This window comes from Cyprinodon tularosa, unplaced genomic scaffold (genome assembly GCF_016077235.1).
Source record: "Cyprinodon tularosa strain WSP-4 unplaced genomic scaffold, ASM1607723v1 ctg9, whole genome shotgun sequence".
NCBI classification, from domain to species: Eukaryota; Metazoa; Chordata; class Actinopteri; order Cyprinodontiformes; family Cyprinodontidae; genus Cyprinodon; species Cyprinodon tularosa.
Genome location: NW_024039673.1, coordinates 1,500,090 through 1,512,669, shown reverse-complemented (window position 1 = coordinate 1,512,669; position 12,580 = coordinate 1,500,090). Strand labels below are relative to the sequence as shown.

Here is a 12,580-nt window from a genome sequence, read left to right as displayed (position 1 = left end):
CGCAGCTGATAAGTCCCTTAGGCTATTTTAAAAAAAAAGATTTATTTTATTGATAATTTAAAAAATAAATTGTTGCACTTTTACCCTCCATCCTGTTAAAAATAGAATGGAATAGAAAATCTCTTCATTGCCAATGGGACAATTGTGGTGTTACAGCAGCAAAATATTATAGAAAAAGTGGTCACACAAATGTGGACCTTAAAAGGTGTATAAAAATAACAGAATGGGTGGCAGAGTGAAAAAAACCAAAACAAAAAAACATCAACGCTCTGGTGCGTTTAGTCATATTGAGATATATCTTTGGAGTTCCGGAGTTGCAAATATCTCTTTACTTCATATAATCAATCAAGTTATGACCTTTTGCCTCTTTTCATGTTTCATTATTTTATTCGGTACCCCCATTAAAAACCATTTATTTATTTATTTATTGCAGTTTGAAACATATTATATTGGTGTATTTTTTTACCAACCGTCTAATGAACTATACACATTTATTAACATAGTAATTAAAAGTACCACTGCTGCTTTATTGGTGTCGTGTTTAAACGGCTCACCATCCTGAAGAAATCTGGCATGTGTTGGGGTATAAATAAGGTCTGACTCTGGACAACCAACATGGTACCAGGTGTGTAAAAGAGAATTTTTTTGGCTTGCCATATACCAGGTGTCAGTGACGGGTCCCCTAAGCAACTGCAGTCTCTGCTTACCGATATTTACGCCATTGTTTGAGTGAATGACTGTACAGTTTAAAACCAGACGCTGCTTAAAACGTTAGTTTCTTGGCGTATTGTCTAAATTTCTGTCTACGCCAGCAGGAGTCTCCCGTTCCCATAGTAACAACGTCTTCCATTAGACCCGTAAAGAAAGTTAGCTTCCCAGCGTCGCCTTGGGTTTTATGTGCTTTAAGCCAGGTACAGTTTTCGGTTCTGTGATTTTAAGTCTTTTAGGGTTTTTTTTGTATTATCTAGGAATTCAAAGTGAAGTTATATTTAGGTTCAGTTCGTATATAAAGTAGAAGGAACAGCCGGGAAAGGCTTGCTGGGAAAGCTAGCCAAACCCTCTGTAGTTCAGAAGCTCTGCTGCATATCAGTGTCCGGAAGTTCTGCGAGGGGGGAAAGGGGAAAAAGGCATGAAAAAAGGGAGCTTGAAGAAACATTAGAGAAAGTATCTCCGTGCCTACGGTATGTAAAAGCTTTTTTCCCCCTTCCAACGGCACACATTCCAACTTATTGCAGTTCTTTGATTATTAGCGGTGTGTGCTGAGTTATCGATGGGTCTCCCGACGTTGGAGTTCAGTGATTCCTTGTTGGATAGTCCGGAGTTCAGAGAGCGGCTGCAGTGCCATGAAATCGAACTGGAGAGAACTAACAGATTTATAAAAGACCTGATCAAAGATGGAAACATGCTCATATCTGCCCTCAGAGGTAAGTAAACAAAACCCAATGGCTGTTTACTCAGATAGGTTTGTTTAAGTTAAACCCAAAGCCCGAGGCTACCAGTTCAATCACAGCTAGTTTACCTAGTTAAGCTTTCAGAGGACAGTTATTTCTGCTTATCTTGTTTTAAATACACACCGAAGCTGGTAGTTACTATGTTATTCAGGGGATATATTATCTCTAAGGTACCATTACTTGTCTCTAAAACAAACTTTACTTTATAAATTGTGAATGGCTAACCATCTATGTTAATACAACACTGTTGATTGCACATTTAAGATCATTTAAGGTCATTCATGGAATATAATTATATAGATTCACTAAAAAGATGCAGTTTCAAGGGTGCAGAAAGTTTTGTAAAGGGTGTCTGAATGGGGGCCACTAATAATCTTCGGGTTTTACAACATAAATCTGTGATCAAATCATTTTAGGAATGCCTCGTCTTAAAACTTTTGCACTGTGGAGAATATTATATTCCCCTTTAGGATGCAATGCTGGGCAATTTAGCTTTAAAATCGAATCTTCGGATTTTTCCTTCCAAATCCAATTAATCGATTTTTCCCCCCTCACATAATGAAAAAAATGACAAAAACATTTTATTTCCTTCAAAAACAGTTGTATCTGCAAGCTCTGTTTTAGAAAGTCAACAGAATGACTTTTTCATACCCAGTGAAGTTCGATTTGTGATTTTAAGAGCTTTGATTTTAAATTTTAAATAACCTAGGCTGTTTTATATGTTGTGAGCATCTTTATTTTGAATGGCCGACTGTTTTTTCATATCACTGGTTTAATTTCTGTTAACTTATATTAGGCAACAATGTCAAGTATAGATCCTTTCATTTAAAAAAATCTTGAAGATTATTTGTGAAAGACCAACAAAATCTCTGCCTTTGGAGTTGAGCCGTTTGTGGAAAGCATATATTCTGTGCTTTTCTTTTGTCAGCTATGTTATTACATCCAGTGATATTTTGGAATTTTACATTTAAATGTAGTAATATGTTGCGTGATTTCAGTATTTTATAAATTAAATCAATTAAAAGATGTGAAAAGAAGGACAAACAGCATCAAATCTGAACAGTTTCCAACACCAGTACCGTATAACCTTGTTATAGGCTTTGACGTACAGTTTGACTTAAAAGCCCATAATAATGGTTTTCCCTTTAAAGTTTATAGTGTACATAGGTATTGTGTAATACCTTTAGAAGTTACTTAATAACTAGATCATGTGCCCATTTTACTTCCATGTGTGAAAACAGGTGATATGGGAAGTCTTTAGATGTTTTCTAACGAAACATTAGTGAACAAACAGCCTTACGAAGACCAGTCTTTAAGTTATAAAATTAAGATCCTAACATTGATCAAATCTACCAAGCATGGCCATCCATCTACAGTTACACAGTAAGGAGATTATTGATAAGATAAGTAGCAAAGAGACCAAGGGCATCTCTGCAGGTTTAGAGCGCCATAGCTCAGATGGGAGAATTTGTGGACAGGACAATCATGTTCTCCACAAAACCACTCTTGATGAAAGAGTAATGAGACGAAAGCAACTGTTACAAGGAAGCCAAGAAGTTCCCACAAATCATGTAGGAGGCAGATCAAACATGAACAAAAGTTTTCTGGTCACAAGAAACCCATATTGAACCCTTTGACCTTCATCAAAAACCTTTATTTGTGGGATAGAATAAACAACCAACCTGGAAGCTCTATCCTACAGTAAAACATGCTATCAACATCAAACTGTGGGGATGCTGGTATACAGCAGGGACATGAAAGCAGGTTTATAAAAAGATATCAATTCTGGAAAAAGGAAACATATTGAGGCTCCAGATGAAGTCAGACTGGTGTTTACCTTCTAGCAGTTTACCTTCTAACAGTGCAACAACCTTAAAGATAAGGTCTGATGAATAATGCAGTGGCTTAGAATAAAACATGTGTCACAGTGGCCCAGTCAAATCCCAGGCTTAGAAATGGCTGTTCTGTGATGCTCTTTGACCACTCTGACTGATGTTGTACTACTATGTCAAGAAGAATGAGCAAAAAGCTACCAGTTAGTAGAGATGTACACTAAAACAGGTGTAGATGTAAATGTACAAAAGGTGACTCTTCAAGGCATTAGGCATCAGACCTAGAGGGCTGAGTATGTCCATGTTATACTACTACTTATTTATAACCCATTTTCATAATTTGTCCTTTGGTCTTTTGCCATATCTCATAAAAAATCCCAAGAAAATCAGTTGAAGCTTTTGGCCACAATGTGGCAAAATGTTAAATTGTGCATACACCAAAATTTTATGACAAAACAAAAGACCTTTTAATTGATTTATTATAAATTGTTTTTTACAAAGTTTGATAAATCATATTTACTGTTGTGTTAAGTTCAAGTTTTTCTTAAACAAAAAAAACTTTGTAGCTGTCATGAATGGTTTTAATTCAAACCCACACGCATAACACAACGGAGGCTGGGTAAAAGTTTAACAGAGTTTATTAAAGATTGTTGACACAAAAACATGAACAGGATCTGGAACTGGTCCGGGTTGGGTTCACTGAAGTCTGTAGAGATGGATAGTTTGATAAGCTGGGCAGACAGATGATTAATGAGTCCTTTAAGATAATTCTGAGTCTACCTTGACGGGGTCCAGGCTTCTCTTGTGAGAGAGAGAACCGTTGGGTCCAGAGACTGTTGGTTCAGCAGAGTACACAAGCAGCTGCAGCGTCTAGCTTCTGATTTTGAATGGCAGACCTTGATCATAGTTTCCAGCTCTTCACAGAGAGCAGCAGGGGATATCCAAATAGGAATCTTCAGGTTTGGCTCACCAGGGCTGGAAGGCAGGTTAAGCTCACCCAGAGCTTCAGGCTTGAGACAGGTTTCCTGTGAGCAAAGACAGAGGTGGATTAGAATCAGTTTTCTCACTTAGAGACAACTTAGATTCTTTCAGGTAACAGAAGCTCAGGTTGCTAACCAAACTAAGGTCAACACTGCGGCGTTGAAGGAAGGTCTGGCAGCTGCTTATGTAGGGAGGGTTCCTGATGAGCAGACGAGCTCCAGGTGTGCTGGAGGGCTCCAGCCCAGGAGACCCACGGCGCACTCTGCTGGTGGAAGGTGGTACATCCCCAGATCCCAACAGTAACCCAGTCCCTAAAAGAAAACAAAAAGCAGAAGAGGATCCTCGGCGCCCTCTGGTGGGCAATCCTCAGGATCCCAACATTAGCAAACCTTAAGGTTATAGTGGGTTAACCAAATAGTTAAAATTCTTCCTCTACTCATGATTTAGCGATGCATTGGGGAATTTCAGGCCCACTGCGGTTACACATTAACAAAGAAAGGCTCAATTACCATGAAAACTTAACAGCACAACCTCTAATGCCCTAGAGGCTCAAAAAGCTCTGCTAGAAAGGTCTACATTTACTATTAAGTTACTCGGTTTGTAGTAATTTATCAACCTGTTATGTTTTGTGTTTTTTCTAGCTGACCATAATTCTGTTAAATTAAAACTATTGTCAGTAGCTGATTATCAAAAAATTCTCTTATAAACAAATTAAACATGAAAATGTCTGTTTTCTCTAAATAACAGACATACAGTAAACACTAATGAAGTACCTTCACATCACATCTTAATGTCTTCACCTAGAATTATTTTTACATTTAACTCATTTAGACCACTGCATTCCAGATCAACTTGTTCAGTCTGACTTTTGGCAAATATTGAGCATTAATAGCCATCTAACACTCAGGAATAGAAAGGCAATCACTATTACTAGTATTTGTTTATTTCATTTAATGCTTTTTCACTTATTGATATTTTTTGTGTTTTTAGGATTAGTGATTATTTTCGCTTTGATTAAGTTCTCATGAGCTTCAGCTGTCTTGGTCTCTGTCTATTTTTACTGTTTTCTCTGCCAGTGACTCTCATTTCGTCTGTGTTTACTAATAACAAGATTGTTCCATAGACAAGACTTGCTATGTGTTTGGTAGCCAAACTGAAACTTGAACTTTGCCATCAGCCATCAGCTTTTGATAACCCTGAAATCTCCTCTGTTTAAAATAAAAAATAGGGGTGTACCGATTTATCAGCCGACCGATCAATCGGCTTAGATTTTCTGAATGTTGAGATATCATTATATATAATTCATATTTGAGCGCAGTTATTTCAGAAACTTACATTGTTTTACAGCAACGATAAAAAAAAAAATTCAGTAAAAAAATATTTAAATGTCTTGTGTCTTGTGATCTCATAGCAACTGACAATGTCAGGTATAAAAATAAATATATATGTCAAAATCAGAATTGGCATTGCAGGCATGATTAGAATCGGTGATTGGCCAGAAACCTGTAATCAGTGCACTCCTTATTAAAAACTAGTTTCAGTGTAGTTGTTTTCCCAAAATTGCATGCTTGTTATGAGGGATTGCTGCAAAGTCAAGGAATGCAAACAATTGTCTACTGTTGCTTGCTTCATCTAAATTTTCATTTTAGGACAATTTTATTGTGCAGGACTGGTCCTTGTTTTTTTCCTTGAAAACCAGAAAAAGGAAATTACTCTAGTGTTTTCATTTTTTTAAATTTCCAAATCAAAAATGGAAAAACAGAAAACAGCCGACTTGTCTTTCCTGTCCCCAGCTTTGAGAAACAAAAAAAAACTAGAAACACTTCCGGATAATGTGTGAACCTGTCTTCGTCTCTCAACTCTAAAAAATAAAATGTCAAAAGAAATTGACAAAATAAAAGATAAAAAACGAGCCGTGATCTGATTATTATTTCTAATCTTAAATAGTGCATCATAGAACACAAAGTTTTGTCAATGCAATCAAAGTCTGTAAAGGGTGGGTTTACTTCTTTCTTCTTTTTTATGGGAAAAATAGATTTTTCAATATTTAACTTTTACTTCACAGATTACCTATCTTAGTGTTGAAAAAAATAAATGGGTCCTATCTCTGGCTTATTGGTGTATTTATGCACACTACCAAATCCCCTCCAGAAATTCTATATGATGGGTGGTTATATGTGTTGCTCTTATGGGAAAATAAATAATAAGTTTTAGAAAATGTGTCATCCTTAACACAAGATGAGGAAAATTAGTGAAAGGGCTCATTTATTTGAACAACTGACAAAGAGGGGGAAGGCTCCTCACCTGGCCTGTAGGCATCTGTTTGGATACCAGCTGTTACCTGCCTGATACTCGTAGAGTTTAGCCTGTTCGCTCTTCTCTGAGGGTAAAATAAATGGCTGCATTGTCCTTTAAAACAAGTCCTGTTTTTGTAGAAAAATCACCTGAGCCACAATATTAGATTCTAATCCAGTAGAGTGCAGTTGTTGTTTCAGATAGACGTTTACTGTTTTTAAGGCTGCCTATGGTTTTTGCAAACTATGAATTGCTAAGTTTAAACACACAAGCATAAGTGAATGTTTTCATATCTTGACCAACTTAGTCTACATCTTATAGCAGAAATGAGACATTATTTTTGTTTCTAGTGTTGGAAAGTGTTCTGAAAGTTTAGTCTGGTTTAAATTCCTTTTTCAGTAGCTCTAACACCCGCTGCAGTCGAGTTTCACTTCATTTTATGTCATTATCTATGCATACACCAGACCTACAATGTAAACTGTCTCACAGCAGTTGAAATTCATTGCATTGTATTGCCAGAGTGTGATCAAAGAATGCAGCGGTGTGTCATGCACTTCATGTGTTATCACCAGGTGTGGCAGCTCAGTCACAGCAGACTTTGACACCTCATGTCTTGAGATTAGATGAAATGCAAGTTCTTTAGTTACTCTTTAAAATAAAGGGTGAAAAATAATTGGTTTGACCAGTGATAGAACTGTTATCATACAGTGAAATAATATCAGCAATATCTTTATTGTACCTGCCTGCCTGTTTTTCTCCAGGACTTTCTCTGGCCGTGCAGCGGTTCTCGCAGTCTCTGCAGGAGTTCCAGTTTGAATGCATCGGAGACGCTGAGACTGATGATGAGATCAATATAGGTGAGAAAAATACAACAGAATAACCTCCATCTAAGACTTCTCTGTAAGATATGACCTAGACCCAGAGATTTGAAGTATGTGATCTCTGCTGCAGCTCAGTCCTTAAAGGAGTTCTCTCAGCTCTTAAGCACCATGGAAGAGGAGAGAAAACGACTGGTAAGAATTCATGATTTTGTTTATAGTCATATATTGAGCAGAGTAAGAAAAGCTTAAAACAAATAAAAATAAATTTCTCAGATTTGGTTTAGTATGCCCCAATTGGGACTGATGTTTAAAAAGGTTTGGGTTTATTAAAAGATGTGAAAACTTTTTGGCACGTGCAAAGCTGATCTTCATACCAGGTGCATATCAATTTACCTGTGTCACATGAAAAGAATAGTGGAGGCAAACTCTTTTTTCCGTGTGCCGTCATGAATGCATGGATCATATCTGCATGAGCACAATACAGACTAATGGCTGGAGAATACTTGATATACATTTATCAAACTTGAAATTGAGGCGCAAACTCCTTAAACAATTTCTGGTGTCATTGTGACTAAGGATGCAGCCATCCACATTCTTTCACTTCTGACCGATTCCGATTTGGATTTCTGCTGATCTCAATACTTTATTGATAATAGATCTATGTTTTCTTTAATGTTATCATCATTACTATTGAAATAAAATGCTGTCATAAACTCTTCTCTACCAGCAAATAAATTGATCAAGTGTGTATCCAAAAGGAAATTTGAGATTAGTTTAAGAAAAAGGAAAATTGTGCATCATGTTGAAAGGACAATTTCCATCCTGAAAACAATTATATAACTGTTAGGGTTCAAACTGGCTTTATTTAGTAAGGACAGATGCCCATAAAGGGATAAACATCTCTACCGTTATGGAGTTTTTTTAACCCAACTTCTGTTAATCAGGCCCATTTTCACCAACACTCGATTTTCTTCAATATCAGGACCACTACAGATACTATCCGATTGGTCTCTAATTAAGTCCACAAAGGAGGCACTGATTTAATGACAGAGACTGGAAGGAAAGTCTTTGTTCATGTCAGCGTATCTGGTCTGTCAAAGATAGAAGCAAAGGAGGTCCGTGTTGGCCAGCTGGTTTCAGAATCTCTTCTTCTTTTATGGTATTTTTCATACTGCCAGTAACGCCATCAGTTTGCTCATTTAAAAAAGGCAGACAGAACCTGTATGCACATCTTATTCATGGCACACAATCACCCACAACACACAGTTATTTAACCTGCCAAATATTTTTTGTCAAACTGATCTTACACAGGATAGTTCAGTCCAATTTATTGCGACAAAGTGAGAAACAAAGGTTATGTGAATTAGATTAAATGTTTGGGTTTTTTTGTTGATAGTAGGCATGTTTGTCTTTTTTTATGCTGTTTCAGTTATGTCCCTTGGAAATCAGGTAAGTCAAACAATCCAAACAGGTTTGTGACAGGATTAAAGAGCATCAGGAAACGAAGCTTCACGCTGGCCCTGTTTGATTGAAATGTGAAACTAATGTGCATGTTGAAACGTGATACTTTTCACGCTGTTTCAGCAAACAGTTTTCTGCTGTTTAAATATTTGATTCTCTCTGCGTTATCTGACCCAAGCCTTTTCCTTCATATATTTTATGTTTTACGAGTGAAATTTAAGTAGATTTCTTAGAAGGTTTCAGGCCTCATAGACAGCTTCTCACTAACCGCCTTGGATTTTTCTCTTTTTTTTTGCTTTCCCTCTACTCTGATTCACACATTTGTGGGTTAACTTTGTGCCAGCAGCACCGTGTTCACTGCAATTGGGAAATTTCTTGGACTCAGTGATCCTCCATCATTCGGAGGCCTTTGTGAGGACTGATTGAATTTTGGCACACTCTGTGTGAAGCCTAAGCTCACAGTGTTTGTAACAGAGGAGCATAGTATGCTGCCTTATATATAAACCCTTGTGTGAGTGTGTGTTTGCCTTTGTGGCAGCCTGCTTGGTCTGGTTGCAGAGGAACCATGTGGAACCTATTCTGGCAATTCCCCTGTGAGATGGAGTGCAGTTGGACAGCCTGGGAAAGTCCATAAAAGGTTTCTGTGTGTGCTTGTGTGTTTGTCTTCTGTCTTTTGCCCTCGCTGTGTGTGTTTGGATTTTTCACTTTTTTTCAACTTGCTTTTACTGGAACTCTGCTAATTAATCTAAACTTATAATAATACAATTATTAGACCGTCTTTTGGAAAATAGTTTCCTCTGAAATACTTTCCTGTTCAACCCAAAAGTTCTATTACCGGGAGTCGACCAAACCCAACAATCTCAGTTTTCAGTTTCCCCTCTGCTTGCACTGATGTGTTGAAAAGTCTAACATCACAATGAAAGCCCCCCTGTTTTGGATACCAGTGCGAATTTAAGATGAAGTGAAAATGTATCCTGCATACAGTAACATCCTCTTTATATTTAATATTATTGAGTTTATCTTCAAAAAGCTCAATCATTAAAAAAAGGTACCACTGATGTACATTTATTAGTAATATGCTGAAAGAAAATTCCGTAAAATGGGTTTGACTTTTATGCAAGCTGCACAATATATATTCCTAGGCACTATTAAAAGAGGATAATTTATTCATACAAATAGAAAGAATGCAATAATTAAGTAGGGTTACATTATGTAAAAGATAAAATAACAGTATTGTTGTTGAATGCAATGTCTGTCTCCTATATCAATCACTTTGCATCTGCTTAAAAACATCAGTCACCAAAATCTACTGATATATTATTGACTAAAAAGACCTGATATGTTATTAGCATGTAGCTCAGGAAGAAGGACAGTTTTTATTTAACTGTTTGCATATTACTGTAACCAAATATTCTTATTCTTTTAGGCCATTTGAAGCGATTTATTTCCAGCTGAAACCATCTTGCGTTTTTCATATAAGTTCATATCAACCTACCTCTGATTTTTTTGTGTTATTTTGACCTCAATGCAAACAAAGATTTACTGTAGGATAAAACTAATTCCAGCTTAAGGTCATAAACTTCACAGCAACTTTTTCGTGAAGCTGACCGTGGATTAACATATTATGTGTGTTTTGTAATATTTTGATGGAAGTTCTTTGTAAAAGATAATGCAACCCTTTTTGGTATGTAATTATCATATTTAGTTTAACGCAATTGTTTGCGTTAGCAGGGTAGGACATTTAAAAAAAATTATGATATAGTAACCAAGTATAACTAAATACATACCAAAAAGGGTTGCATTATTTTTTTGATTGCAGTAAAGTAAAATCTTCAATAAAAAAATTAAAGCTGTCTTTTTAAACTTATCAGGGATTTGCTGATAAAACATAAAAGCCCTTTTAAACTTCAGCAGTGAACTTGCAGCTGCGGCCCTCATGGGACGTTTTGGCTGCGGCTCTCGGTATTTACTGTTACAACAAACTGAAACTCACTTCTGTTTTCCTTTTTTTCAGATCCAGAATGCGGATGACGTCTTGATCTCACCCCTTGAGAGGTTTCGGAAAGAGCAAATCGGAGCTGTTAAGGTACATCCACTGCTTTAAGAAGGGATGAAGGGATGCCAGTTGAACTAATTAGACTGGTTAACGATCAGAAGTTCACATATTTCAGATAAATGATGGATCACAGTCTAGAGTCAGTAACAAGGTCATGGGAACGGACGCTGGGAGAGAAGACAGTAGACTGAGGATGTCACAGACACAGAGATTGCTGAACACAGGCAGTAGAAACATAACGTCTGCTGTGTCTGCTTTTAGCAGCTGCTTCAAGTATTTTTAGCTACTTATCAAACTTTTCTTTGACTGTAAAGAGAACATTGTCTGACACGGGGAGTCAGCTTTGTTTTAAAAAGGAACCTGATCTGAAAGTAAAACCTCAGGTGGATTGATTCAAGCAGCTCCACAGACTGCAGAATGTAACACAAATGTGTGAGCAGCTCATCTTCAGCTAGACGATAGCAGAGAAAATATCTGCACTGCAGCTGTTTGCTAATGGTTTTTGGCAGCGATTCCTTGTTTAGAATATTAATAGCATCTCTGCTTTGCCATAACTTTTAGTTCCGGGAAGCTACTTCCTTAATCTGATATAATACTCTTCTTAAGCATACAGAAACTTTATTCAATACTCGGGTCATTTTTTGACCATTCTTGTGACTTATTAGATGTATTTCCATTGTTTTTTGACATTAATAGCCTTTACAGCCTCTCTAAATGTTTGATTATCCCTTCACTTTTCCGATGGTTAGACTAAAGCAGATCAACTTTCATGTTAAGTCAGTCTCTAAATGTAATCCACTTTTATTTCTAACACATTGGAGCCTTTTTTCTCCGAACATTTTGGCTCTTATGCGTTTGAAATGTGTTGAAATTGTTTCAACGTGTGCTTTATTGCATGGTATTTTTTTAGCTTTTTATCATTAATATTCAGCAGAAAGGTCTCATGTCTTACACACTCTATAATTAGATGAGCTACAAATTCTATTTGAAATGTCTTTGACTTTGACCCTGCATCTGGGTCGTTTTAAATCAGTGTAACTGGTTTCCAAAAAAACCCCAAAAACTCTTTAAATAACCCAGTTTTTAAAGCCTTCTAAGATTTTAGGTACCTTTATTCTCTACATAACAGTTTAATTTGTTTGTGAAACGATTACAAATAATGAAAATATAAAGAAAAAAGGAGCTTTAAACCATGATGATCTATTTAATTCCTTTGATTGAATTCTATGCTAGATTTCACTTGCTATATTTGAGTATTTAAGACCATTGTATAGATGGAACCACCTTAAGTTGACTTTGTACATTTAAGGGCTTCATTTTCTGAAAACTGCATTATGAGAATAAACACTTGTTAGTTATTCAGAAATTACAGCATCCAACTTCAGTGCTATGATTAAATGAGGCATTTCTAAAAGATTAAAATTCTTTCATCTAAACCGTTTTCTTTTAGACCAAGCCATATGTTTAGGGTTTTTGTCTGTTAGAAGGTGAACAATCCCCCAGCATCCTCACAGCATGATACTCCCACCAATGTGTTTTATTGTGAAGTTGATGCAGTCAGGCCAATTTTCAGTATTTATTTTTCAACACACCATTATTTTGCAACTCCAGTTTTATCTTTTAATATTCAATAACAGGATGATGTTTTGTTGTGATGAATACTATTGTTAACGCCTCTTCATC

At 36.5% G+C, this 12,580-nt stretch overlaps 1 protein-coding gene across 1 annotated transcript in view; it reads left to right on the top strand.

The window, feature by feature from the left end:
- Nucleotides 1–846: 846 nt before the first annotated feature.
- LOC119775856 (rho GTPase-activating protein 42-like) overlaps nucleotides 847–12,580 on the top strand; it is a 31,610-nt gene continuing 19,876 nt past the window's right edge. Inside the window, exons 1-5 of the mRNA XM_038273968.1 lie at nucleotides 847–1,181; nucleotides 1,251–1,424; nucleotides 7,321–7,416; nucleotides 7,511–7,572; nucleotides 10,856–10,927. Coding sequence (XP_038129896.1) covers nucleotides 1,271–1,424; nucleotides 7,321–7,416; nucleotides 7,511–7,572; nucleotides 10,856–10,927 — 384 coding nt within the window. The 5' untranslated portion in view covers nucleotides 847–1,181; nucleotides 1,251–1,270. The remainder of the gene's footprint in view (nucleotides 1,182–1,250; nucleotides 1,425–7,320; nucleotides 7,417–7,510; nucleotides 7,573–10,855; nucleotides 10,928–12,580) is intronic.